Source organism: Nomascus leucogenys, chromosome 14 (assembly GCF_006542625.1).
Source record: "Nomascus leucogenys isolate Asia chromosome 14, Asia_NLE_v1, whole genome shotgun sequence".
Classification (NCBI taxonomy): domain Eukaryota; kingdom Metazoa; phylum Chordata; class Mammalia; order Primates; family Hylobatidae; genus Nomascus; species Nomascus leucogenys.
This window is the reverse complement of record NC_044394.1, coordinates 50,613,641-50,640,657: the sequence shown is the minus strand read 5'-3', so window position 1 is coordinate 50,640,657 and position 27,017 is coordinate 50,613,641. Positions and strand designations below refer to the sequence as shown.

General features: G+C 54.0%; 1 protein-coding gene across 1 annotated transcript in view; it reads right to left on the bottom strand.

The window, feature by feature from the left end:
* Window positions 1-27,017, bottom strand: part of SDK2 (sidekick cell adhesion molecule 2) — a 309,169-nt gene that overhangs the window by 20,821 nt on the left and 261,331 nt on the right. The window contains exons 34-40 of the mRNA XM_030827794.1: window positions 24,852-24,908; window positions 23,382-23,483; window positions 23,111-23,226; window positions 12,780-12,966; window positions 9,628-9,765; window positions 6,084-6,245; window positions 2,346-2,471 (exon numbers count right to left, since the gene is read on the bottom strand). Of these exons, the coding sequence (XP_030683654.1) occupies window positions 2,346-2,471; window positions 6,084-6,245; window positions 9,628-9,765; window positions 12,780-12,966; window positions 23,111-23,226; window positions 23,382-23,483; window positions 24,852-24,908 (888 nt within the window). The remainder of the gene's footprint in view (window positions 1-2,345; window positions 2,472-6,083; window positions 6,246-9,627; window positions 9,766-12,779; window positions 12,967-23,110; window positions 23,227-23,381; window positions 23,484-24,851; window positions 24,909-27,017) is intronic.

Sequence of the window (27,017 nt, the reverse complement as noted above, 5' to 3'; positions counted from 1 at the left end):
AAGTCTTCCTTAGCCCAGCATCCAGCACAGGCACCTTCTCAGCATTTGTTGAATAAATAAATGGAACCTTTCTTCCCTGGCCTTTTCATAGCATTAGGTGCCCAGTTTCGGAACTTCATGCCTTGAAATTTTAGTACTGGGGTGCAAATCCATTTTCCTCACATGCCTCTGAATTCTGTCACTCATGTTTGAATGACATAATAATGATGATGATGACAGTGACAACAGCTGGCACTTACGCCTCTGTCAAGCATCCTGGGTCTACGTGCTTTCCTTTTCAAATCCACAGCAATGGCGAGAGGGAGGAACTACTGTCCCCATTTTACAGATGAGGACACCAAGGCCTGGAGGAAGCTTCACTCATCTTCCCAAGGTCCCACGCTGTCAGCAGCAGAGCTGGTGTTACTGCCTGGGGCCACCTCATTTCTGGCACCGAACTCCCCTGCCCGACGCAGTCAGGAGTTGGACCTGTGTTTGCTGGATGGGCTGGGATCGTTGAGGCCCCTGCTGCTGCCTTCCAGAAGCTGGGATCTCCTGCCTGCTGTTTAACCCCCCTTGTTCCACCCCACACAGGGACAAAGCGTGGGGCTGGGGCAACTGGGCCAGGCCAGAAGCTGCTGGAATGTCACGCTGGGGCTCCAGCCGCCAGCCCCGGGAGTTGGCTGATGTGCAGGACGGGCTCCTGGGGCTGTAAATCCCTGAGCGAACCCCTCCCTGGGTCTGCAGCGCCTGGCAGCCCCTGGCTTGTAGAAAGGGGGTGTATTTAGTTTATCCTGCCTAGCACGAAGCACAAACAATTCAGGGGCAAGTGTAGGACAAGGGCTATGCCATCCTGAAGATGAGAAGGGGAGCACAGAAGAAGGGGCAGGGGGCATGGAGGGGAGAGATGCTCATTCCATAACAGCAGCCTGCTCTCAAACAGCCTTAGGGACAGGCCACCATGCCCCTTGCCCCCTCTCTTCCCTCCTCCCCGTGCCTGGTTACTGATCCTGTCCTCTGCTCTCTGGCCCTGGCCCTGCTCCGAGTCCTGGTTTCTCACGGGGCCCTGGCTTGGTCCTTCCTTTTATGCTCAGGCCTTGATTCCACCAGTGTGGACCAAGTCACAGCCCACAAACTTGGAACACCAGAGTCCCACGCTGGGCCTCCCAGGAAACACTGGAGAATCAACAGGGCCAGAGTCAGGGGCCAACATTCCACAGCCTGGCACCCCAGCTGGCCAACTTGGGTGGAATAAACAGGTGCAGGCCCTGCTTGGGAGAAGCACGTAGTGGTCTCCTGGCCAACTCAGCAGCCGGCACCAGAGGGCCAGGGAGGGACCATCTGGAGTGGGGAGACAGCCAGCCCCACGTGCATCCTCCGACCACGCAGCAGATCTGGGCAGCTAGATGTAATCGCTATAGGCAACTGCGATTATTAGCATGTGATTAAGGCAGGAGTGGTGGTAACGTTTTCCAGGAGCTACTAGCATTATTAACTCTTTGCTATTGGGATGATTAGTGCCCAGCTACCTCGAAGTATTAACAATTCACCACTGGGATGTTTCCATATTCCCCATTGGAAGTATTAGCTACCGAGATGCCTGGTGGCATCCCATTATGATTGTTATCTGCTTTTTGGGCTAGAGCAACAAAGTCTTGTTTTCCTTCTCAATTTTAATCACCTAACTGCGGATCCATGGGATACAGAGAACAGGCCTCCTGCTCTTGCTGACTCTGGCACCTCTGATTAACTTGGAAACCTGGCAACGCAGGGAGCTGGCAATGGCTGCGAGCTCCTGAGAGTAAGCAGAGCCCAGCAAGCGGGTGTCAGGATGGGTGAAACCAGAGCAGTGGGGAGCAGCCCCCCGAGTGACTTATCTGTCATTCATCTCCTGATGGCTTTGGAAGTTCTTGTGATTCAATTTCAGGCTTGACAGGAGAGGCTGGTACGATTACAGCAGCCACCGAGACAGCCATGATGGCAGAGACAGGGCTTTGAGAGGCAGCCGGGGTCTTCTTAGTTATGGGGCACCCATCAGTGGGGTCGTGTGGATGATTTGGTGTGTGACCCATGTGAGCCACGTGCTCGGGCTTCTGGCTTCCTGAGCAATCCTCAACCCAAGCTGGTCCTCAGCTAGAACTAACAGCCATTCTCTGGGGGCCTCCTGGGGGTTACTTAGCCAGGAGTCCAGCTCTAGGAGCCCCCCAACCCAGTTTTCCACTCCTCAACAGAGCCAGGTGACTTCACCTGTAGTAGCACAAGCGCCTTCTCAGGCGGAGGACAGAGGCAAGTACTCCAAGTGGAGGGACCCAGGAAGGAGGGAGACAGTGAGCCGTGGGGTCTCAGCCCAGCAGGGCGGAGCGCACCTGAAGGCCTGGCCTCGATGACGTAGCGGGTGATGGGCCCTTTGCCCGGGTCTCCGCTGGACCAGTGGATGGCGATGGCGGAGCTGTACCGCACGATGATGGGCACGCCAGGCGGTCCTGGGGCACCTGCAGACAGCACACAGAGGCAAGGGATGTATGGAACCCACAACAGCCACCCAGCCCATCACCCTGGGCTCAAGGAGGTGGGTGACAAAACCAACCTTGGACAGACAGCCACCAGGAAGCCCTGCAAATGTCGCGGCCTGAGAGTGCATCTCAGGCCGGGCCTGCCAGGGTGGACTGTTGCCCCCCTTGGGCTACCCCTACGCTCCATATTCCAAATCCCAGGGCAGAAGACAAATGGAATGGTCCAGAAAGGTCCCTGGAGTAGAGTCAGGAGACCTGGGTTCCAGCCCAGAACGTGTTAGATGGGTGATTTTGATCAATTCACATAGCCTTCCAGTGCCTCAGTTTCCCCCTCTATAAGGGCCTTTTGGAAGGTAAGGCTTGAAGGCTGTGTCCTGGATGGCGGGGAATAGAGGTGGGTGTGATGATGGCAGAGTGGGCCCGTGAGAGGAGGGGGCTGGTCGGAGCAGGGCTGGAGAGTCCACAGTTTCTCCCTCCTGGTAGGTAATATGATGTCCGCCCTCCCTCCTTCCTGCCTGAAATTCCCCAACCCCAACTGCATTTCCTATCAGGTTAGACAACGGGAGAAGGGGTTCACGCCCCAGGAGGCCTTGGGGCCTCTGCTGCTAGGAGGAGGGAGGAAGGACTGGGCCCCTTGCCGCTCTCCTGGCATGAAGGTACATCAGGAGCAGCCTGGGATGTGGGCCAGTGAGGGAGCCGGCCCTAGGAGCTGGAGCAGATGAGAGGAGGTGACTCCAGCAGTGAGAGAGTGAGCCAGGCATCTGTCTACAAGGGGCTCTGAGCCCCTTCTCTTGGGGGTGCCCGTCCAGAATCCCGACCCCACATGCTGTCACCTCCAATCCTGTTCCCCACCAAAGGCGGGGCTCTGTACCCCCAGAGCTGGGCACACAGTAGGTGCTTCCTCTGCGCTTAGGGGATGAAGGAGGGAACCAGTGCATGAGTGGGTGGCCACCTGGTTTGTTGGTAGGGGGGGGTCTCTGTAGAGCAGACTCTAGCCTCACACTGATGCTCCCCCAGGGCCCTGGAGAGCCAGCAGGCCAGACAGGAGGCCAGGGACCCACATACACAGCCTGGCAACTCACCCGGCCCCTATGCCCACCCCATCGCTCACACAGCCTGGCAGCCCCACTCGGCTCCCATGCCCACCCCATCGCTCACACAGCCTGGCAGCCCCGCCCGGCCCCTATGCCCACCCCACAGCCTTGGAGGGCACCATTTCCTTCCTTCCCTATGGAGCAGCCTGTCTGTAGCACAAGGGCAGAGTAACTGAGGGGTCAGGTGGGGTGGACACGCCTGAGGGAGTGTGGTAGGGCAGGCAGCCCTCAGGACCCTATACTCATCCCGCACAGGACAGTACTCAGGGCTGAGGATGGAGCCTGCACCTTCTCCGGGGCCAGGAGCTTCCAGCGAGTCCAGCCACTGCCTGGCTGCATGTTCCCCCCACTACAGAACTCCCCCTGCACCCACACCATGTGGGAGGATGGCTTCTTTATTTCTTTTTTGAGACATGTTCTCAGTCTGTTGCCCAGGCTGGAGTGCAGGGGCACGATCACAGCTCACTGCAGCCTCCACCTCCTGGGCTCAAACGATCCTCCCACCACAGCCTCCTGAGTAGCTGGGACTTCAGGTATTCACCAGCATGCCTGGATAATTTTATTTTTGTAGAGATGGGGTTTTGCTGTGTTGCCCAGGCTGGTCTCGAACTCCTGGGCTCAGGCAATCCACCCACCTCCACCTCCCAAAATGCTGGGATTACAGGCGTGAACCCCTGCATCCGGCCAGTTCTTTCTTTCTCAGAGTGCCCTCCGCTACCTTCTCTGCATCCTCTGTCCTTTATCTCCTCCCACCTCCCCACCTCCCAGCCTGGGACACTTCAGGCCTCAGGATAGAACAGCCTGTCCTCCGCACAGCCCTCTCCTGTCCCCAGGCCACTGCCAACGCTTGGTTCTCAGTTGCCTGCCAGCTCTCTCTCCTACTTTTCCCAGGAAGCTGGCTCAGGTGAGAGGCAGCCCAGGGCAGGGCTGGAGGCAGGTGAAAGGACAGCGGCTGGGTGGCTCCTGGGCTGCCTCCTGCAGGCTTTGTCCTGAGTTTGCCCTAGAGCCACAGGGCTTTGCAGAACCAGACTGTGGGGAATAGAAAGTGACTGGCCAGAAAGAAAAAGTGAAGCGCAGGGCGCCTGAGCCATTAGGGGAAGACGGCCTGCAGGGCAGGTGACAGACCAGAGCGGGCTGGGCTCCCAGGCCTGGCTCCCTTCCTGACTCAGGCTAATCAGGCCTGCTGAGGAGGGGAGGCCTGCGCCACTCCTGGCTGAAGGGGCCGGGCAGAGGAGGAGATGGGATTTTAGGGGAAGTCCGGGATGGGCTGTACCCCTTCTTAGGGAGGGAGGCAGCAGCAGAGTGGTCTGGGAGGTGACTTTTGTGTTCAGGACAGGACATTCTATACTGACTGGTAACAGGGACTTTGGAGGGCTAAACCCTGACCATGGCAAATGCCTGTGGGGGTGAGGGGTGGGAGGGGAAGGGGAAGGGAGGTGAAGAGGACATTTAAAGGAGGCGATTGGGTGCAGTGGCTCATGCCTGTAATCCCAGCACTTTGGGAGACTGCAGGAGGTGGATCACTTGAGGTCAGGAGTTGGAGACCAGCCTGGCCAAACCCTGTCTCTACTAAAAATACAAAAATTAGCTGGTCGTGGTGGAAATCACCTATAATCCCAGCTACTTGGGAGGCTGAAGCTTGAGAATTGCTTGAACCTGGGAGGTGGAGGTTGCAGCGAACTGAGATTGCACCATTGCACTTCAGCCTGGATGACAGAGCGAGACTCTGTCTCAAAAAAAAAAAAAAAAAAAAAAAAAAGCCCAAAACAACAACAGAAACAATACAGGAGATTCAGGAAGACTTCCTGGGGGTGGGGGGTGGGGGGCAGTTACACACAAAAGGGCATTCTGCGGAGGGGGTGGGTGGTGAGGTGGGGGAGGCAGGGCCCTGGCTGTGAATAGGTGACCTGCTCCATCAGGTGTTTCTCAAGGTGCCACTTTGTCACAGCCTCCAGGGGCTTTTGTGTAAGTGCAGATTGCCAGGTCCCACCTCAGCCCCAGGAAATCAACCCCTCCGAGCATCCACCCTGGGAATGTGCATTTTAGTGCGCCCTGCTTTGAGAACCGCTGCCTGGAGGGTAGGGGTGGTTCAGGGGCGTGGGAAGATGGCTCTGGCTGGGCGAAAGGCAGGGGCACCTGCCAGGCTGCATCCTTCCAGGATGGAAGTGAAGGAGGCAGCGCAATTAGCAGGGAGAGAAAGAACGTAGCAGGCGCAGTGGCCAAGCCAGGCCTGTGGGCTGGGCCTAAGTGGGAGAGGAGGGGCGCTGCTCCAGGGTTTGTGGCTTGAGGAACCTGAGGACACTGATGTCATTAATCAAAGCGTGGAACCCGGGAGGAGGGAGCGGGGGGAGGGGTGACTGGGCACCAGCGGAAAGAGTGAGCTCTGTCCTCCACTCTGTTTCCAGGGTCCAGCACAGCTCTTGACACTGGGGGCCCGTTCTGACTGGGGGCGCTGAACCGCTGCGTGGAGGACATGCCTGGTCCGTTGCTGTCCTACCTTCTCCGGGGCCCGTGGTGACGTTGGCTTCGATCTCCGGCCCGTAGGTGAAGGTCTTGGCTCTGATGCGGAACCTGTAGGTCACCCCCTCCGCCAGGTCCTTCACCTTCAGCCATAGGGGGCTGTTCCCCTTCACGTCCACTGTCACGATCTTGCTGACTCCTGGGGGAGGCACAGCAAGTGGGGACTGCAGGGGCCACCAGGCGCGCAGGGCCCACTGAGGGCACCGGAGGCCACGGGGAAGGGGAAGCGGCCGTGGCCTGGGCCCCGGGACCCTGGGCAGGGGCCTCACTTCTTGAGATCAGGCTGAAACGCTCCCCCAGCTCCCACAGCCACATTGCCCATGCTGTGTTTCTCAGAGCACGGTCCTGCCTGCTGTTCTCAGGGAGAACAGCTCCATGGTTCCATACGTTTGGGAAAAGCTACTACTGTCTGTGTCTACTGAGCAGCCACAGGGTCCATCAGCATCTAGGAAAAAAGAACACTCGCCATCCTGTTTAATGTAACCTCTGCACCCCAAATATATTTCAGCTCCATTTTTATTCCCTGATGCAGCATTCCATGGGACTAGAATTATATCCTTCTCCAGGAAGTGCTTCCATAAAAATACCAAAAGCCCAGAGTTGGGGGGGACACACTTTTGACCAGGTCTTCCACCTGAGCCCCACTCCAGCTCCACCTCTGGGGTTCAGCCAGGAGCTCACATGGCCCTCCATCACCTCTATCTGCCACAATTTTTTTTTTTTTTTTTTTTAAAGACAAGGTCTTGCTCTGTTGCTCAGGCACAATCATGGCTCATTGTAGCCTCGACCTCCTGGGTTCAAGCCATCCTCCCACTTTCAGCCTTCCAAGTGGCTAAGACTGTAGGTGTGTACCATCACGCCCGGCTAATTTTTAAATTTTTTGTAGAGACAGGGTCTCATTATGTTGCCCAGGCTGGTCGCGAACTCCTGGCCTCAAGCGATCCTCCCATCTTGGTCTCTCAAACTGCTGGGATTATAGGCGTGAACCACTGTGCCCAATCCACCAAGCTTTTCAGGGCAAAAGTGAGGATGCCTCAGCACCCCAAATCACAGCAACTAGAGGGGAGGCTTCCGCCAGCTTTCAGGAGGTGGGGGTTTGCACTCTGTGCTTCACGAATCCAAACACTCCTGAGTGCCAGCCTCCCTGAGAGCCAGGACTAGTGTCATTTCCCATGTCCATCAAGCATACCAGTCACCAGTGAGAGACAGGCCTTGCAACCAGGAGGCTGGGCTCAGACCCAGTGATGGCGCTGGCCCTGGCATGTCCCTTAACCTGGCTTCAGTTTGTTCTGCCGAGTGAGGGTGTCCACAGCATCTTAGGCAGGGATGTTACGAGCTTTAAGGAAAATAGCAGAGCATGTAGGTGTCTGACCTATTTATTGACTAAGAGGATTATTCATATTATTGTTTTGAGGTGGATTTTCATCCTTGCCCAGGCTGGAGTACAATGGCGCGATGTCAGCTCACTGCAACCTCCGCCTCCTGGGTTCAAGCGATTCTCCTTCCTCAGCCTCCCGAGTAGGCGTCCACCACCACACCCAGCTAATTTTGTATTTTTAGTGGTGAAAGGATTTTGCCATGTTGGTCAGGCTGGTCTCGAACTCCCGAACTTAGGTGATCCACCATCTCGGCCTCCCGAAGTGCTGGGATTACAGGTGTGAGCCACCGTGCCTGGCCGCTAAGTGGATTATTGAATGATGGAACAATATAGGCTCAGAGGGGCTTCCTGAAAGAATGAAATGACCCCCGGACCAGGAACAGGGACTCTGGCTACCTGCTCCTTGACAATTCCGAACAAAGCCCTCATCTGCCTGGACCTTGGTTTTCCCTACAGGACAGTGGGGGCTGCTGGGCTCTTGTGAGGCTGGTTTGCTGTTGACCGGAACCCAGGATGAACTTGGGCTGGCCAGGCGGGGCCTCGTCTTGCTGCACTTATTAACTGAACTATTATGGGAAGATGGGAATGTGTAGGGGTGTGGAGTTGAGCCACACAGTCCAGATTCCAGCACTGTGGAACTGGAAGGCAAAGAGCTCACATCCTCAAGTTGAGAGGGTCCTGGACAGGCTGGGTTGAGGCCCCTGTGAAGAGGGCTTGTGCTGGCCCCCTGTACCTTGTCTCGGGGACTGCTGTCCTCTGCCCCACTCTGGCCCTGCACCTGACTGGATCTCCTGCTGGGGCCTGGCTCCCCCCTGGTGTTCTAACACACAGCTTCCCACTGCAGAACAAGCCACTGGCACCTAGGTGGTGGCAGGGAAGACTGAGGGCCATTGTTCCCTCGGCTCACCCAGAACTGCTGGTCACAGCGATGTTCCCAGGGCTCTGCCCCTTGTTCTTGCCAGGCTCCGTGATTGGAGGGGGTGAGAGTGAGAGGGGTGGCTCCAGAGGTCAGCCACACCCCCAGCGCCTGGCTGGGACTAGTCCCAGGCAGTGAGGAGCACAGTTTCCTTCCTCCTAAATCCCGTCCTCATAGGACGGTTGTTGGTAACAAAATGGCAGGGATTTCTCGGCATGTTACCAGGGGTAGAAAGCTGGCAGGTGCCAGATGCCCACTGTCAGGGGCTGCGCAGGTTCCCAGCTGGGACCCTGAGGAAGGGGTCGGAAGACCACTCAGATGAACAGGATTAAGGACAAGAGCAAGGTCATTTGCAGAGCAGGGCTCTTGATCTGGGGTCCACAGATGGCAGTTGCGGGGTGCAGGGACCTTCCTGGTCTTGTACATCTTCCCGGGGAGAGGCTCTGAAACTTTGGTCAGATTCTCATCAGATTCTCCAAGGGGTTCCTGACTCCCACAAAAGCTAAAGAAGGACTAACTCACAGTAAAGCTGAGAACCCTAAGGTTTGGGAAAGGGCAAAGTAGGACCCTCAGGGGCTCCCCTCTTTGCTTTTTCTTTTCTTTTTTTTTTGAGATGGAATCTAGCTCTGTTGCCCAGGCTGGAGTGCAGTGGCGTGATCTCGGTTTACTGCAACCTCTGCTTCCCAGGTTCAAGAGATTCTCCAGCCTCAGCTTCCCGAGTAGCTGAGACTACAGGTACCCACCACCACACCCGGCTAATTTTTGTATTTTCAGTAGAGACGGGGTTTCACCATGTTGGCCAGGCTGGTCTCAAACTCCCGACCTCAGGTGATCCACCCGCCTCGGCCTCCCAAAGTGCTGTCATTACAGGCGTGAGCCACCGCCCCTGGCTGCCCTGCTTCTTTATGGTCTTAACAGAGCCCTGTCCACTCAGGTTTCCCTTCCTTTCCTCCCTGTGTCCGTCGACCAAAGGGGTTAGAATATATTTAACGATTCTCTGCCTGGAAGCTAGGAGATCTGGATCTCTCTTCCAACTCTGCCCTCAACTTGCTGTTGTTTTACCTTGGAAATGCCCTTTCCCTTGTCTGGGACTTGGTTTCCATGTTTATAAGATGGGGAGACTCTCACCGAATCTCACTCACGTGTAGTGGCTGTGATGGGCGCCGAGATGAGAGCGAGCTTTTGCAAAGCGAGGGGCCGGGGAGCCGTGCTGGGGGGTCCACTCACCATCCACGGGGCTGCAGGGCTCGTACACCAGCCTGTAGCCCTCCAGGATGCCGTTGGGGAACTGCGGGGCTTCCCAGGACACGTTCACTGAGGTTGTGGTCAGCTCACTGAACTTGACTGAGCTGGGAGCGCTGGGGGCTGCGGGAGACAGCAAAAGGTTTTTGTTTCCTTCTTCTGTGGAAGTTCAAAGCCTCCGGTTCAGCTCCAAGGAGCTAGCGGGAGTGTTGGGTCTGAGCCCGGGAGGAACAAGAGTGCGGGGCTTGGCAGAAAGGGCGGGCAGGAGGGGTCACTGGAGGTCATCAGGCCCCCTTCCTCTCCTCTCTCAACTTTCCAGTATCAGAGTCCTAAGAACTGGGAAGAAAGAGAACTCGATTTTTCACTCAAGTTGCAGAATTCAGGCTTCTCCCTGCTAAGTGGCTCTGAGCCCGGGCTATGAGTGTGGGACAAGCTGTCACACCCCCAGGGTAATCGTGGGGCAAGACCATTTCCTGGCTTTGTGGGGTTTGTCTTTTGGCTTCCGTGGAGGAGAAGGTAGGGGGTGTCTGGGCCTCAAAACATTCGGTGGGCGCTAAACAAAGAAGACGCCAGAACCACAGCAGACGGAGATGGCCTTCCTCTCCTCCCGGGGCTCCAGGGCTTGTCACAGAGGCCCCACGCAGTCAGGGGGAGCCACGCCAAGGACAGTCAGACCCTCTGGGAGAAATGTTTTCTTGGACTGAGAACCCTGTGGCAACCCCAAAAACATGGGGGCGGGGGCTCCCCTGAGCGGGAGGACAGAGGAAGGGCAGGAAGCGTCCCAATCCGCGGCATCCCCAGCTGGCCCGGGGAGGATGACCAGGCTATTATTGTCCAGCGCTGCCTCCCCACCAAGCCGGAGCTAATCCGGACCTGCTTCCGGCTCCAGCCCCGGGAGGCAGAGTCAGCGAGTGTCTTTGAAGGAGGGAGGTGAGCTCAGGGGGCCCTTCCTGCCTCCCCTGTGCTACAGGGACGTGGGACAGAACATGTTGTCCTGCTGCCGCAGTGACGGAAGCCTCGGGTTCCCTGGGGTTCGCATCCAGCAGATGACACTGACAAGAGAGTGGCCGGGACAGGAGGCAGACGGACAGACTCGTATATTCAGCAGCTCACACTCATTCTGGCCACAGTCAGACCCTGGGGGCAGTGGAGGGAAAGGGTTCCCCAGAGCCAGGGCTTGTCCCCAAAGGGGGTCATAATGAGGAACTGATGCCACAGGTGTGCCCTCTGCAGCTCTTTAAAAGCCACGTGGCACTGACAGCATAGGAAGCAGCAGGTTGAACAAGATACTCAAGGGAGGCTGGGACAAAAGGCCAGTATTGCAGTCCACCAGGACAGAACACTAGGTTCTCTCAGAAATCCTGGGTTCCAGCCTCTGCTCCCCCAGTGATCAGCTGGGCAACCCTGGACAAGCAGTATAACTTCCCGGGTGATCCTGGCTCATGGTGAAATGAGGGTGCTGCCTGCCCTGCCTGTCCGCGGGGCTTCTGGGAGGGTTAAGTGTGACAGTGCCTGACTACCAGGCTCGCTCTGCACACAGGCAGCAGGATTCTCACCAGCGCCCTCTCCTCTGCACCCGCCACCCTTCAGCCTCCTGATCTGCCTTCCCTGCCTCTACTCTCTCCCCTCCGCCAGGCCATCTCCTGCACAGCAGCTGTAGCACTTTTCTCTAAATGTAAACCAGACCCTGTTGCTCAACTGCTCAAGCCCTCCCATGGCTTCCCAGCATACTTTTTAAAATTTTTTATTTTTTAAAACAGATTATTGCTCTGTCACCCAGGCTGGAGTGCAGTGGTGCAATCTCAGCTCACTGCAATCTCCACCTCCCAGGTTCAAGCGATTCTCTTGCCTCAGCCTCCTGAGTAGCTGGGATTAGAGAGGGGTGCACCACCACACCCAGCTAATTTTTGTATTTTTTTTAGTACAGATAGGGTGTCGTCATGTTGGCCAGGCTGGTCTCGAACTCCTGACCTCAAATGATTCGCCCACCTCGGCCTCCCAAAGTGCTGGGATTACAGGTGTGAGACACCATGTGTGGTCCATTGTACTTATAATTAATCCCAATCCCAACCCCCCAGCCCAAGTTCTCGCCCCATTTTCCTGCAAGCCACCTGGCTTTCTCTAGGTTCCCTGGTTCCTCTCCAGCCTCCAGGCCTTAGCACCTGCTGTTCCCCTGCCTGGAGCTCCCAACACCCGCTGCCACCTCCTGAGCATCCCATGGCTGGCCTCTTTTTTTTTTTTCTTTTTTGGGACAGAGTCTCGTTCTGTCACCCAGGCTAGAGTGCAGCAGTGGCACAATCTCAGCTCACTGCAACCTCTACCTCCCGGGTTCCAGCGATTCTCCTGCCTCAGCCTCCCGAGTAGCTGGGATTACAGGCACGTACTACCACGCCTGGATAACTTTTTGTATTTTTAGCAGAGATGGGGTGTCACCATGTTGGCCAGGCTGGTCTCGAATTCCTGACCTCAGGTGATCCACCCGCCTTGGCCTCCCGAAGTGCTGGGATTACAGGCGTGAGCCACCATGCCCGGCCCCTGCTGGCCTCTTCTCATTCAAATCTCACCTCCTCGGGGAGTCCTCTGTGGGTGAGCCTATCCAGAGCCATCCACCCACTCCTGCCTCACTCTTAGGTCACCTGTGCTGACCGCTGACTGCATTTACTTCATCAACTTGCTTATGCTCTGTCCCCCACACTAGGGCGGGGACCTTGTTGGTCTCACCATTGTGTCTGTAGCATCTAGCATGGCATGGGCTCATAAGACACTCAGTATTTGTGGAATGAACAAAGCCAGAGAGACAGCGGGAAGGCAGGTGGGAAGAAGGCAGGGAGCAGAAGTAGGCTGGCTGGCAGGGGCTGGGGGTGCTGACTGTCCATCTGCAAGGTGGGGCAAAGGGTGGGGAGGAGGGGGATGAGATGTGGGGGTTTCTCAAGGCTTTATCGGGACAGCTTCTCTTTTCTGAGCATGGGCTCTCCCACTCGGGAGGGCATCCCTGGGGACCTGGGTACCATGACCAGATCCTCAGGGGGATAAGGCAGCTGCCTCCATGCCTCCCAAGAGCCCAGATGCCGGGTGGGTCCTCTTGCAACCCCCTGTGGCTGACCTACCCCTCCCCTCCTCAAGGCCCCCTCTCCCACCTGCTTGCTGAGTCTGGCCTTGGGTGGGGGTGCTCCGAGGCCCATCCCCAGCGGCGTTGAAGGCAGCCACGCTGACCATGTAGGCCGTGTAGCCAGTCAAGTTCTTGAGCTTCACGCTGTTCTCAGCCAGGAAAAGCGTCTTCACTCGCTCCGTGAGGTTCCCCCGTTGGGCTTCCCAGAAATAAATCTGTGAGAACAGAAGGACGTGGGAGTGAGGGGCACAGAGGCAACGAGCGTCCCTCCTGTCCCTGCTGACCTGTAGTCTAAGAGACACCTTCATTGCTGTCAGTCACCTGGGAAACAGTAGAAGTCTTTAAGAGGCTGGGCACGGTGGCTCACACCTGTAATCCCAGCACTTTGGGAGGCAGAGGTGGGTGGATCACTATAGGCCAGGAGTTCAAGACCAGCCTGGCCAACATGGTCAATCCCCGTTTCTACTAAAAATACAAAAAAATTAGCCAGGCATGGTGGCAAGTGCCTGTAGTCCCAGCTACTCTGGAGGCTGAGGCAGGAAAATCACTTGAACTTGGGAGGTGGAGGTTGCAGTGAGCTGAGATCACGCCACTGCACTCCAGCCTGGGCGACAGAGTAAGACTCCATCTCAAAAAAAAAAAAAAAGAAAGTCTTTAAGAACTGTTTTAGAAACCTTTCTGGAACCTTCCTTTTCACAGCCAAGACCCTGGTCTCTGCCAGACAGTAAACTGCAGGGCATGGCCCCCAGGTGTCTGTGTTTCCCGCCACGCCTGGAGGATTTAGCATAGCACTAGTACGTCAGCAGTCAGTACAGTTCCTGGAGGAATAAAGCAAATCCGTCCTACAGGAGGCTGAGCTGGGGAGATAATGCAGTGTGGAGTCTATCCGGACAGAGCCCGTGGTGCAAGCGCTGGTGGCCTCATGTCACCTGGGAGCTGGTGAGGGATGCAGAGTCTCAGGGCCACACCGGGCCTGCTGCATCAGCAGCTGCTGGTTAACAGGAACAAGGCCAGTTGTAGAGGAAGACCTCGGCCAAGACGGCAGGCAGCGGGAGGCTGAATGCCAGCTGCACCGTTTACAGCAGCGGGACCTGGCCAGGTGACTTCCCAGAGCTGCAGTTTTGTTGTACATTCAGTGAGGTTAAGGACACGTACTTCCTGGGGTCCACGTGAGGGGTGCAGGTTCTAAGGGTTTCACCCAGGTACTTGGCCAGTTTCCTAAGGCACCCTGTGGCTGCAGAAGGTTTTAGGCCAGGAACACAACAGATGGTCCATGGTCTTTTCTCTTCCTTTCTGTTTTTTGAGATGGAGTCTCACACTGTCGCCCAGGCTGGAGTGCTGTGGTGCGATCTCGCTCTGCCTCCTGGGTTCCTGACACTCTCCTGCCTCAGCCTCTGCTGGGACACAGGCGCCCACCACCACGCCCGGCTAATTTTTTGTATTTTTAGTAGAGACGGGATTTCACCATGTTAGCCAGAATGGTCTCGATCTCCTGACCTCGTGATCCGCCCGCCTCGGCCTCCCAGAGTGCTGGGATTACAGGCGTGAGCCACCGAGCCCGGCTATTGTTTTCGATCACTTCCTCTGTAGCATGCCTTAACACTTCTGCTAGTTTCAGGACTGAGGCCATCCAGAGAGCGGCCAGCTGGGCCCAGCCCCCGTGCAAAATTGGAGGTCATTTGGCGCCTCCTGCTGGCCAATGAGGTTTCTGCATGTCACCGGCTTTTCAATTTCTCGTTTCCCTGGAGGAAGCCCTTAAAGTGGGAAAGAGCTAATGAAAGTGTCCCCACTGGCATGTATGGGTGGCAGTTAGGACATCTTGTTACCGTGAAATCCTTGCTTTTCTCCAATCTCTCTCCCCCTTTATTATTTATTTGTTTATTTGAGACAGGCCTCACTCTGTTGCCCAGGCTGGAGCGCAGTGGCACGATCACCGCTCACTGCAGCCTCAACCTCCTGGGCTCAAGCCATCCTCCCACCTCAGCCTCCTGAGTAGCCAGGACTACAGGTGTGCACCACCACACCCAGCTAAGTTTAATTTTTTGTAGAGACGGGGTCTTGCCATGTTTCCCAGGCTGGTCTTGAACTCCTGGGCTCAAGCGATCCAACCACCTTGGCTTCCCAAAGTGCTGAGATTACAGGTGTGAGCCACTGTGCCCGGCCCTCTCTCCCATTTTACTTTATTTTATTTCAAGACACGGTCTCACTTTGTCACCCCCACTGGGGTGCAGTGGCATGATCTTGGCTCACTGTAACCTTGACTTGCAGGTTCAATCAATCCTCCTGCCTCAGCCCCCCAGGTAGCTCTGACTACATACAAGTGCTACCACACTTGGCTATTTCTTTTGTAGAGATGGGGATTTCTTTTGTAGCGATTTCTTTTTTAGAAAGGGGGAGAGGGCCGGGTACAGTGGCTCACACCTGTAATCCTAGCACTTGGGAAGCTGAGGCAGGGGAATCGCCTGCGCCCATGAGTTCGAGACCAGCCTGGGCAACATGGCAAGACCCCTGTCTCTACTAAAAATACAAAAATTAGCCAGGAGTGGTGGCATGCACCTGCAGCCCCAGCTACTTGGGAGGCTGAGGCAGGAGGATGGCTTGAACCTGGGAGGTGAAGGTTGCAGTGAGCTGAGATCACACCACTGCACTCCAGCCTGGGCAACACAGCAAGACTCCATCTCTAAAATAAAGTAAAATAAAAAGAATGAAAAGCAGATTCTTCTCATATGGGTAGATGAATGAAAGCAGAGGCAGTCATTTATGAAATCACTCATTCACTTATGCATTCATAGTAATGGGGGTACAACGGTTAAAAAAGTTCCTGTTGGATTTGGAAAGGTCATGGCTGATGCTAAAAGTCTGCCAGTATCAGCACACAGGTGGTCTTCCGTGAGTGCACACTAGGAGAATGAATGGATTCTCTTAGGTAGAGAAGAGGGTCGTGGATTGATTCCCGGGGGCCTCCAGCATTCAGTGGTTGGTGGGGAGGAAGAGCTAGTGAGGGAAGCTGAGGAAAGCAAGCATTTTGAGAGGAAGGAGAGATCCACGTGTCAAACACAGCTGCTGAGTCAGGCAGGATAAGCCTGTGGTTTGACTCGATATGAGCAACATGGGAATTATTAATAACTTTGGCAGGAAGAGCTTTCGTGGGGTGGCGGGGATGAGAACCTATTTGGAGCAGGTTCAAGGGAGAAAGAGAGCAGAGGAATTGGAGGTGGTGAGTACAGAAGATTCTTTTGAGGAATTCTGCTGTAAAGGGGCCAAAGAAATGGGTGACAACTGGAAGAAAATGTGAGGTCATGCAGGCACGGTGGCCACACCTGCAATCCCAGCACTTTGGAAGGCTGAGGCAGGTGGATCACCTGAGGTCAGGAGTTTGAGATCAGCCTGGCAACATGGCGAAACTCTATCTCAACTAAAAATACAAAAATTAGCTGGGCATGGTGGCGGGTGCCTGTAATCCCAGCTACTCAGGAGGCTGAGGCAGGAGAATCGCTTGAACCCGAGAGGTGGAGGCTGCAGTGAGCTGAGATAGCGCCACTGCACTCCAGCCTGGGCAACGGAGCAAGACTCCGTTAAAAAAAAAAAAGTGAGGTCAGGAAAAGGCATAAAAAGAGGAAACATATCTCAGAATGCTTTTCTGCCCTGCCCGTGGGAGCTATCCACTAGGGAGGTGGAGGAGAGGAAGGGCCAATGGCTGCAGTCATGCTCTTGGGTGAGGAGTGGGTCAGGGCCTAGAACCCAGGGACAGCTGTCTTCACAAACCAGGCACTCCGGCAGGTGCATCTTGTTTGTGAGTGCTGCATTCTGCGGACCTTTGTTAGGTGATGATTCACAGTGAGAAGGACTGACACTCGTGCAAAGGACCGAAAGGGACTGAGCCCAGATCCTGGTTCCCACGGGGCACACTGCTGAGCTGCATGGGGCATACTGATGGGTAACCAGGAGTCTGCCAGAATGCAGGCTCCAGAGGGCAGGCATCTCGGTCCATGTGGCTCCCTTGGGATCCAAACACCTAGACTCATGGCTGGCACATCCATGGTGCTCAATCAATATCTGCTGGATGAATAAATGCCTTATGTGGACAGGGGCAGGCATGGGAGTGCACCATTATAATCATGAACCTGCCATTTACTATGCCCAATTCCCTGCCCTTTTTTTTCTTTTTTCAGCTTTATTGAGGTATAATTGACAAATAAAATCTACATATAGCCGGGCGTGGTGGTGGGTGCCTGTAATCCCAGCTACTCGGGCAGCTGAGGCAGAAGAATCCCTTGAACCTAGGAGGCGGAGGTTGCAGTGAGTGGAGATCGCACCACTGCACTCAAGCCTGGGTGACAGAGTGAGACTCCGTCTCAAAAAAACCAAAACAAACAAACAAACAAAAAAACAAAGCCCCCCCCCCCAAAACTGAATGTATTTAAGGTATACAACATGGTGTTCTGATATACACATGCATTATGAAATGATTAGTACAATCAAGCTAATTAACGTGTTCATCATCTTTTTGTGGTAAGAACCTTCTGAGCAAATTTCAAGTGTACAATACAGTATCATTAACTATCATCACCATGTTGTACATTAGATCTAGATCGTATTCATCCTGCCTCACTGAAACGCTGTATCCTGTGACCTTCTCCCTACTTCCCTCACTCCCTCAGCCCCTGGCAACCACCATTCTACTCTGTTTCTCTGAGTTTGATTATTTTAGATTCCACATATACGCGAGGTCATGCAGTATTTGTCTTTCTGTGCTTGGTTCATTTCATTTGGCATAATATCCTGCAGGTCCATCCGTGTTGTTGCAAACAGCAGGATTTCCTTCAAGGCTGGATGGTATTCCACTGTGTATAAACCACATTTTCTTCATTCATTCATCCATTCACAGACACTTAGGCTATTTCCACATCTTGGCTACTGTGAATGATGTTGAAATTAACATGGGTCTGCAGATAGCTCTTCAAGAGCCTCATTTCAATTCCTTTGGATAAATACCCAGTAGTGGGATTGCTGGATCATTGGAATTCTCTTTTTAATTTTCTGCAGAACCTCCATACCGTTATCCATAATGGCTGTACTGATTTACATTCCCACCAACAGTGTGCAAAGGTTCCCTTTTCCCCATACCCTCACCACCACTTATCTCTAGACTTTTTGATAACAGCCATCCTTGCAGGTGTGATGGGATATCTCACTGTGGTTTTGACTTGCATTTCCCTGGTGCTGAGCGATGTTGAACAACTTCTCAGATACCTGTTGACCATTTATCTATCTTTTTATTTTTTATTTTTTTTTGAGTTGGAGTCTTGCTCTGTCACCCAGGCTAGAGTGCAGTGGCATGATAGCGGCTCACTGCAACCTCCACCTCCTGGGTTCAAACGATTCTCCTGCCTCAGCCAGGTGCCTGCCGCCATGCCCGGCTAATTTTTGTATTTTTAGTAGAGACGGGGTTTCACCATGTTGGCCAGGCTGGTCTCGAACTACTGACCTCAGGTGATCTGCCCACCTTGGCCTCCCAAAGTGCTGGGATTACAGGCATGAGCCACCGCACCCAGCCTATGTATCTTCTTTTGAGAAATGTCCATTTGGGTCCTTTGCCCCATTTTCTTTCACTTTTGTTGTGTGAGTTCCTTACATATTTTGGCTATTAACCCCTGGTCATATGTATGGTTTGCAAATATTTTCTCCCATTCCAGAGGTTCTTCCTCCTTCTGGAAGCATGTTCTTCCCATGAGCTCTGAGACATCACTCAGTTTTTGGTTTCAGGGCTCAATTTGTAGACTTCTTTTGTTCTTTATCTTTCCTTGTCTAATCTCTAGGTTTCAGTATCATCTACATGCTGAGGACTCCATAATTCACATCTCTGGTTTGATCCTTCTCTCTTGAACTCCAGACATGCATCTCCGACTGTGTTCTGTCTCCCCTCGAATGTCCAGCAGATGTCTCGAACCAAGCACATCTGGAACCAGACTCCAGATCTCCCCAGCCTCCTCCTTCACCAGCTTTGTCTTTTCCTGCTCCAACATCCTACGGACCCTGGGGCTGTCCTTGTTGCCTCCCTTTTCTCCCACTTCATGTTCAATTTGTCAGTAATTTTTTTTTTTTTGGAGACAGGGTCTCGCTCTGTTGCCCGGGCTGGAGTACAGTGGTGTGATCTCGGCTCACTGCAACCTCCGCCTCCTGGGTTCAAGTGATTCTCTTGCCTCAGCCTCCCCAGTAGCTGGAATTACAAGCAGGCACTACCATACCCAGCTAATTTTCGTATTTTTAGTAGAGATGGGGTTTCGTCATGTTGGCCAGGCTGGTCTCGAACTCCTGACCTCAAGTGATCTGCCCGCCTTGGGGTCCCAAAGTGCCGGGATTACAGGTGTGAGCCACTGTGCCCAGCCTGATTTGTTAGCGAATTCTACCAGCTCTGCTGTTAGGACTAACCGAGAGTGGCCACTTCTCACCCTGCTCTCGCCTGATCTGAGCCCCCTTCATGGCCCACCGGGATAGTTCAGATGCCTCCTCATGGCTTCTGGGCTTTCCCCATTTCAGACTCTGCTCAGCGCAGCAGCCAGTGGGACCCTCTAAAGGTCCCAGTCCTCCACTCAGAGGACTTCACTCAGAGTGACAGCCAAAGCCCCAAAGGGCCCCCGGTGCTCCAGCCCCGGCTTTCTCATCTCCTGTTGCGCTCCCTGGAACTGACTCTGGGGACACACAAGGCTCTCCGTACACCCCAAGTACCTGTCTACCCTGAGACCTTTGCTCTTCTTTCTTCTCTTTCTGGATTCATGTGATTTGTGCCCGTTCTCCTTCAGGTTTTTGCTCAAATATCACCTTCTCATTAAGTCTTTTCCTAACAACTTTTTTTTTTTTTTTTTTTTTTTTTTTTTTTTTTTTTAGACAGAGTCTTGATCTGTTGCCCAGGCTGGAGTGCCGTGGTGCAACAAGAGCTCAGTGCACTCTCACTCGGCCGGGCTCAGGCACTCCTCCCACCTTCCTCCCCGTTGGCTGGGACTACAGGCATGTGCCACCACACCTGGCTAATTTTGTTGTTGTTTTCTTTTTGTAGAGACAGGCTTTTACCATGTTGCCCAGGCTGGTCTTGGACTCCTGGAGTCAAGCAGTCCACCCACCTCGGCCTTCCAAAGTGCCAGGATTACAGTTGTGAGCCACTGAGCCCAGCCCTTAACAACCCACTTAAAATTTCAAACCCTGGCTGGGCACAGTGGCTCATGCCTGTAATCCCAGCAATTTGGGAGGCTGAGGCAGGCAGATCACCTGATGTCAGGAGTTCAAGACAAGCTTGGCCAACATGGTGAAACCCTGTCTCTACTAAAAATACAAAAATTAGCTGGGCATGGTGGCAGGCGCCTGTAGTCCCAGCTACTCGGGAGGCTGAGGAAGGATAATCGCTTGAACCTGGGAGGTGGGGGTTGCAGTGAGCTGAGATTGCACCACTGCACTTCAGCCTGACGACAGAGCAAGGCTCCGTATCAAAAAAAAAAAAAATTCAAACCTCCTTACGGATCTGGCTCTCCCCTAACCTGCTTCATTTACCACCACCTGGCGGTATTATTTATTTTGTCCATTGTTGGTCTTCTCTCCCTAACATCTAAGCTCACATTGTCCCTGCTCACGGCGTTATTCCCAGCTCTGAGAACAATGCTGGGCACACAATAACTGCTCAATAAACACGTGTTGATGAAGTTAATGCGTCACTGATGTTCGTGAATGTTGATGTCAGTACATTGGTTATCACAGGTCCAGGAGGTAGCACTTTCTCTGTTCATGTCCACAGTTGCTGCTCAGGTACCGGTCATGTTTTCTGGAGCATGTAGACCTCTGCTGTATTATCTATGGTGTTGTGCACCCACACATTTTCCTGGGTCTGTCTATTAACTCACCACTTCCAAGCCTCGACAGTCTGGTTGCTGCCACACTGCTGCTGGTGCCGCCCTGGCCCCTTTCTTTTCCCGTGGGAGGCATATGCTAGGGGGGCAATATTTAGTTTTCCCAGCTGGTGCTCCTGGGCAATGCCTTGAGAGGTGTCATCCGTCTTTAGGGCTTCCTTGGCAACATGCCTTTCCTCCTTCCTTCCTCCTCCTTCACCCCAGATGGAATGAGACTCCTATGCTGGATTCCATCCTAAATCAGGGCTACCTGTATTAACGAGCTGTGTGACCTGGGTAAGCTCTTCCCCTTTGCTGACACTCCTCCCACCTGTGGGATGAGGTGCCTTGTGTCTCTCCTACTCCCCACTTAGGCCACGGCACTGGGGTTCTTCTCTGGAGTAACAACCAGCTGCCAAGAATGAGAGTCAACTGGACACTGGTGCAGGAGGCAGACACAGCTAAGGGTTATGTGTTCCAGCTGTTCCAACCAGGCAGACACATTCCTTTTTTTTTTTTTTCTTTTTTTTTGGAGATGGAGTCTTGCTCTGTTGTCCAGGCTGGAGTGCAGTGGCACAGTCTTGGCTCACTGCAACCTCTGCCTCGTGGGTTCAAGCGATTCTCCTGCCTCAGCCTCCCAAATAGCTGGGATTACAGGCACCCGCCAGCACGCCTGGCTAATTTTTGTATTTTTAGTAGAGACGGGGTTTCACCATGTTGGCCAGGCTGGTCTTGAACTCCTGACCTCAGGTGATCCGCCTGCCTCTGCCTCCCAAAGTGCTGGGATTACATGTGTAGGCCACCACACCTGGCCCATGTCCCTTTTTAAATCTACTTCCCCTGGTGCTCATGTGGCTAGTGCTTCCTCTTCACCCCTTGAGGGAGTGAGAGCTGCCAGACTTTGCTGCCTGCTGTTTGTTTGTTTGTTCTTTTTGAGATGGAATTTTGTTCGTTGCCCAGGCTGGAGTGCAATGCTATGATCTCAGCTCACCGCAACCTCCCTTTCCCAGGTTCAAGCAATTGTCCTGCCTCAGCCTCCCTAGTAGCTGGGATTACAGGCATGCGACACCACACTCAGCTAATTTTGTATTTTTAGTAGAGATGGGGTTTCACCATGTTGGTCACGCTGGTCTCGAACTCCCGACCTCAGGTGATCCACCCGCCTTGGCCTCCCAAAGTGTTGGGATTACAGGTGTGAGCCACCATGCCCAGCCTGCCTGCTGTTTTTGTGATCTCACCAGGTCAACTAAATTGGAACTCAGTTTCCTCATTTGGGCATAAAAACCCATATCCTCCCAGCTTCATGGGCCTTTCATGAAGATTTGAGAGTTCCAATGGGCTTTGTGAATATTAGGGAGAAATTGAATCCCATTATAGCACAGGACATCATCCTAAATCTAGAAATGATATTTTTTCTTTTTTGAGACAGTGTCTCGCTCTGTTACCTGGCTGGAGTGCAATGGCTCCATCATGGCCTACTGCAAACTCTGCCCCCCTGGCTCAAGCCATCCTCCCACTTCAGCCTCCCAAGTAGCTGGGACTATAGGTGCATGCCACCACACCTGGCTAATTTCTGTATTTTTTTTTGTACAGTCAGGGTCTCACTATGTTGCCCAGGCTGTTCTCCAACTCCCGACCTCAGGTGATCCGCCCGCCTTGGCCTCCCAAAGTGCTGGGATTACAGGGGTGAGCCACCACACACAGCCCTAGAAATAATTTTTAATTTTAATTTTTTTTTTTTTTGAGATAGAGTCTTGCTCTGTTGCTCAGGCTGGAGTACAGTGGTACAATCTCGGCTCACTGCAACCTCTGCCTCCTGGGTTCAAGCGATTCTCCTGCCTCAGCCTCTCGAATAGCTGGGATTACAGGTGCCTGCCACCATGCCCAGCTAATTTTTGTATTTTTAGTAGAGATGGGGTTTCACCATGTGGGCCAGGCTGGTCTCGAACTCCTGACCTCAGGTGATCTGCCTGCCTCGGCCTCCCAAAGCGCTGGGATTTAAAGGTGTGAGCCACCGTGCCCAGCCTAGAAATGATTTTTAAACAGAGATTTCCAAATACTAGGCAGTGATGCTTCGCTAATTGGCTATATGATTAATATCAATATTGTAATTATGGGGCCAAAAGCCCCTTGGAGGGTCTTAAGTTACGTATGGGGCTGGGGGTTGGTGGGGAGGGATGTGTGTGCTGCTCAGAGATGGTACAAGCCCAGGGATGGCTAGAGTTTCTTGCACCTAAGCTCAGCCTGCCCTCAGGATGCTGGAGGCTATGGATGTAGTTCAGCTTCAGCTGTACAATATTTCTGCGAACTGGGTCCAAACAGCCAAGGCGGCAGGTGTATGGCAGAGCCTGAAGGGCCGGGGAGCTGGCTGGATGAATGCAGGGCCTGGGGACCTGCCTGCCTCCCACATATGACTCACTCCTCAGCCCCCGACCTGGCTCCTCGTCCATGCACCCCTTTGCTCTGCCCGAGGGCACCCTACCTTGTACCCCTGGATGTCTCCATTCTGGCTGTCCAGCGGAGGTGGCTCCCAAGTCACGTCCAGCTGTGTGGCCGTTGCGCCGTGGACGACCACGTTACGAGGTGCTGCTGTGGGCACTGGAGGGCGTGCAGGGTAGGCAGTGAGCATGCGAGTAAACCTGGGAGGGGAGGTGGGCTGGGCGGGATGGGGAGCCCAGATCCCGTCTCTTCCAGCTGAACTGGGTGGGGCTGGGAAAGGCATGCTGGGGCCGGACAGGGCGGGCGCTGCTCACCTGCCTCCCCGACAAAGACCTCCTGAGGGGGGCTGGAGGGCCCCTCGCCCACAGCGTTGTACACGCTCATCCGTATCTCATACCGCCTATGCTTGTTCAGGTCTGTGGGGGAGAGTGGCGGAGGAGAAGCACACTGAGGTCACCGTCCCTGCTGGGAAGGTGCCCCCCAGGGAGGGCAGAGGCTGCAGGGGGAGGAATGAGGCACCCCCGCCATTCTAGTCCCCTCTGTGAAGGTGCAGGAAGAAGGAGGCGAGAGGCGGGGCCCCCAGGGGACTCTCTGTGCCAATCTGGACATCGGGCGATGCTGGTTGGTCTCTTGGCCTAGGGTGGCCGTACATTTTATTGTTCAACTGGACACTTTTGAGACTGAAAACCACTATGAATATTTACACTGGGACAACAGCTTTGGGTAAACCAAAGCTGTCCTGGGCATGCCTGGCCATAGAGTCACCCCCTAACCCCAGCCTGTCCTCTTTCCCCACCGTGACAGATGCCCAGAGTCCCCATCCACCCAGAGTCCCCATCCACCAACTCTTTACACAGCGGGGCTCAGCTCCAGGGGGGAGGGGCGCATCGGATGTGAATTCTGGACTAAGAAACCTGATGTTTCTGCCAAGTTTGAGGTGCTTGGCTGAGAATGCCTGGCAGAACTTGGGAATGGGACGCAGCTGCAAGAAACGGGCGCAGTCACTGTCCCCTGTGGCCGAAAGTTTCTCCCACCCTCTCCACTCTTCTCTCTGGGTTTCCCGCCCCTGCTCCCTTCCCCTGGGTGGAGTCTACCCTTCAACAGGGTTGTGAGAGGGGTGTCACCCTTGCCTAGCTGCCTATGCAGCCTGTGTTGGCCATTGGTTGACGGAGGAAGGAGGAAGAGAATTTAGCCTTAAACTAGTGCTATTTTCTCCTGAGCATGAAACCCTTTTGCCTAAGGCCCTGGGTCTCAGGAAGAACCATGGCTGGGGCTTTAGAGAAAGATCAAGGGCTGGGGCGCGCAAGCAGCAAGAACATGCCTAGTGCATGGGAGGACGACAGAAGCAGGTGACTAAAACTGCTGTTACCTCCCTCCAGGTGTGGGGCCAAACTGTGAGACCCAGCCGGGCCGAGAAGTGCCTTCGATAGGACTAGATGGGGCAGCAGCCACGTGGACACCTGCCCACCTACCCAGCAGCGTCCAACAGCTCCTGCTGCGGCCCTGCTGTCACTGTCCCCTGACCCAGCGGAGCACAGGGTTACAGACTTCCCTTTTCCAGCCCACACCTGACAGAGGGCAGGCTTGAAGGAGACTTTCCCTGTCATCGGCCTACTTTTCCGTGTGTTTAGGGTTATCACTTGTGTTCAGGTTAGTCCCATTCCTTAAGCCCCCTGGGGTGGGCACACCCCCTCAGCCTGTGATCAGGCCTCTGGAGGAGGCCCCGCTCCCAATCCCCTGCGAGGCCTGGGCCCGCGATGAAGCCACCATGCAAGGAGACTTACTGTCCAGCTCGTACTGCGTGAGGCTGGGCCGGCTCAGGTTCCGCATGGAGTACATGGCTATGGGGTGGGGGTGCCGGGGCAGGGGCGCAGAGGGAGACAGCAGACAGAGGAGGTTAGTGCTCACACATCCCCACCCCACAAAGAAACCCCGGCCAGGCGGGGCCGACGGGGTGAACAGACAGGAAGTGTTTCCAAATTTCCAATGCTGAGTTATGGGCCAGGATAACAGTACAGTGGGGGCGGGGGAGGCTGGAGGCTCCCTGGACAGTGTCTGCCCCCACCCTGGTGTGCACTGGCCCAAGGTGACATGAACTCTTTGTAGCCCAGCATCTCTAGGGACATCTCTGGGGGACCCTCTCACCCCAACTCTCTTCCTTGTTTCAGGGCAGAGCTCCTGGAAACCAGCATGAAATACCGGAGTCGTTAATTTCCTCATATGAACCAGAAACAATTTTACTACTAGGAAATATGACTGTATTATACACAGGCAATATAAAATCCCAACCACAAGCGAATGCGGGCAAAAAAAAAAAAAGAAAGAAAAAAAGTCCACCAAAAACGCAAGCTGTTGGATCAGCTACTTCAGAGTTTTTCTATTAATATTCCTTTGCTACATGCTCATCATTTTGTTGTCTGCTAACTCACTAGAAGACAAGGCACGAAAGGCTTGAGAGAACTAAGGGAGGAAACGTGAAAATGAAGAGGCTGGGCCGGGCACAGTGGCTCATGCCTGTAATCTCAGCACTTTGGGAAGCCAAGGTGGGTGGATCACCTGAGGTCAGGAGTTCGAGACCAGCCTGGCCAGCACAGTGAAACCCAGTCTCTACTAAAAACACAAAAATTAGCTGGGCGTAGTGGTGCATGCCTGTAGTTCCAGCTACTTGGGAGGCTGGGGCAGGAGAATCGCTTGAACCTGGGAGGCAGACGTTGCAGTGAGCCGAGATCCTGCCACATTCTAGCCTAGGCAACAGAGCAAGGCTCTGTCTCAAAAAAAAAAATGCCGGGTGCAGTGACCCATGCCTGTAATCCCAGCACTTCGGAAGGCCGAGGCAGGTGGATCACCTGAGGTCAGGAGTTCGAGACCAGCCTGGCTAACATGGTGAAACCCCGTTTCTACTAAAAATACAAAAAATTAGCTGGGCGTGGTAGTGTGCGCCTTTAATCCCAGCTACTCAGGAGGCCTCAGGCAGGAGAATCGCTTGAACCTGGGAGGCGGAGGTTGCAGTGAGCTGAGATGGTGCCATTGCACTCCAGCTTAGGCAACAAGAGTGGAAAAAAAAAAAAAAAAAAAAAAGGAGAGGCTCTTAAACTGACCCCTCTCCTGCTAGTCTGTTTGGGTGAGTGTCCCACACCCACCTGAGTACCCAGTCCTCTGGGGTACTGCTGCCTGCTGCTGTCTTCTACTACGAATCAGTCATGGAGTCCCAGGTGGGTGGACAGAGGATATTTAGGGAAGGAGGCTCTTTATAAAAATCTCTAGTGGTCTGAGTCCAAATCTTAGGTGAACGCAAGCACTTCAGACCCAAACAAGCCGAAGGTGTAGATGAACATCAGCTTTGAGCCACTGGGAAAACCTCAGTTTTTTCTTTCATTATGTACCAAGGTGTCCTAATTATTGTTGCTATCTGCTGTGCTATAAAATATTTTATCGGTTGCACCACTTTGCAGCATTTTGTCTAAAGCTCTTAACTGTCATAAATGCACCTAACTGTCTGCCAATGTGGAATACTAAATAATTATTATGTGAGTGACTGATTTACTTTGAAAAATCAAAAACAGGCCAGGTACAGTGGCTCACGCCTGTAATCCCAGCACTTTGGGAGGCCAAAGCGGGCAGGTCACTTAAGGTCAGGAGTTCAAGAGCAGCCTGGCCAACGTGGTGAAACCCCATCTCTACTAAAGATAACAACAACAAAAAAATTAGCAGCGTAGTGGCACATGCCTGTAGTCCCAGCTACCTGGGAGGCTGAGGCACAAGAATCACTTGAACCCAGGAAGTGGAGGTTGCAGTGAGCTGAGATGGCACCGCTACACTCCAGCCTGGGCAACAGAGCAAGACTCTGTCTAAAAAAAACAAAAACGAAAACAAAAAAAACCTCGAGTCCTGGAGCATCTGCACCCATCACGTATCATCTCCCATACTGGCCTCGGTTCCAACCTCGTGCT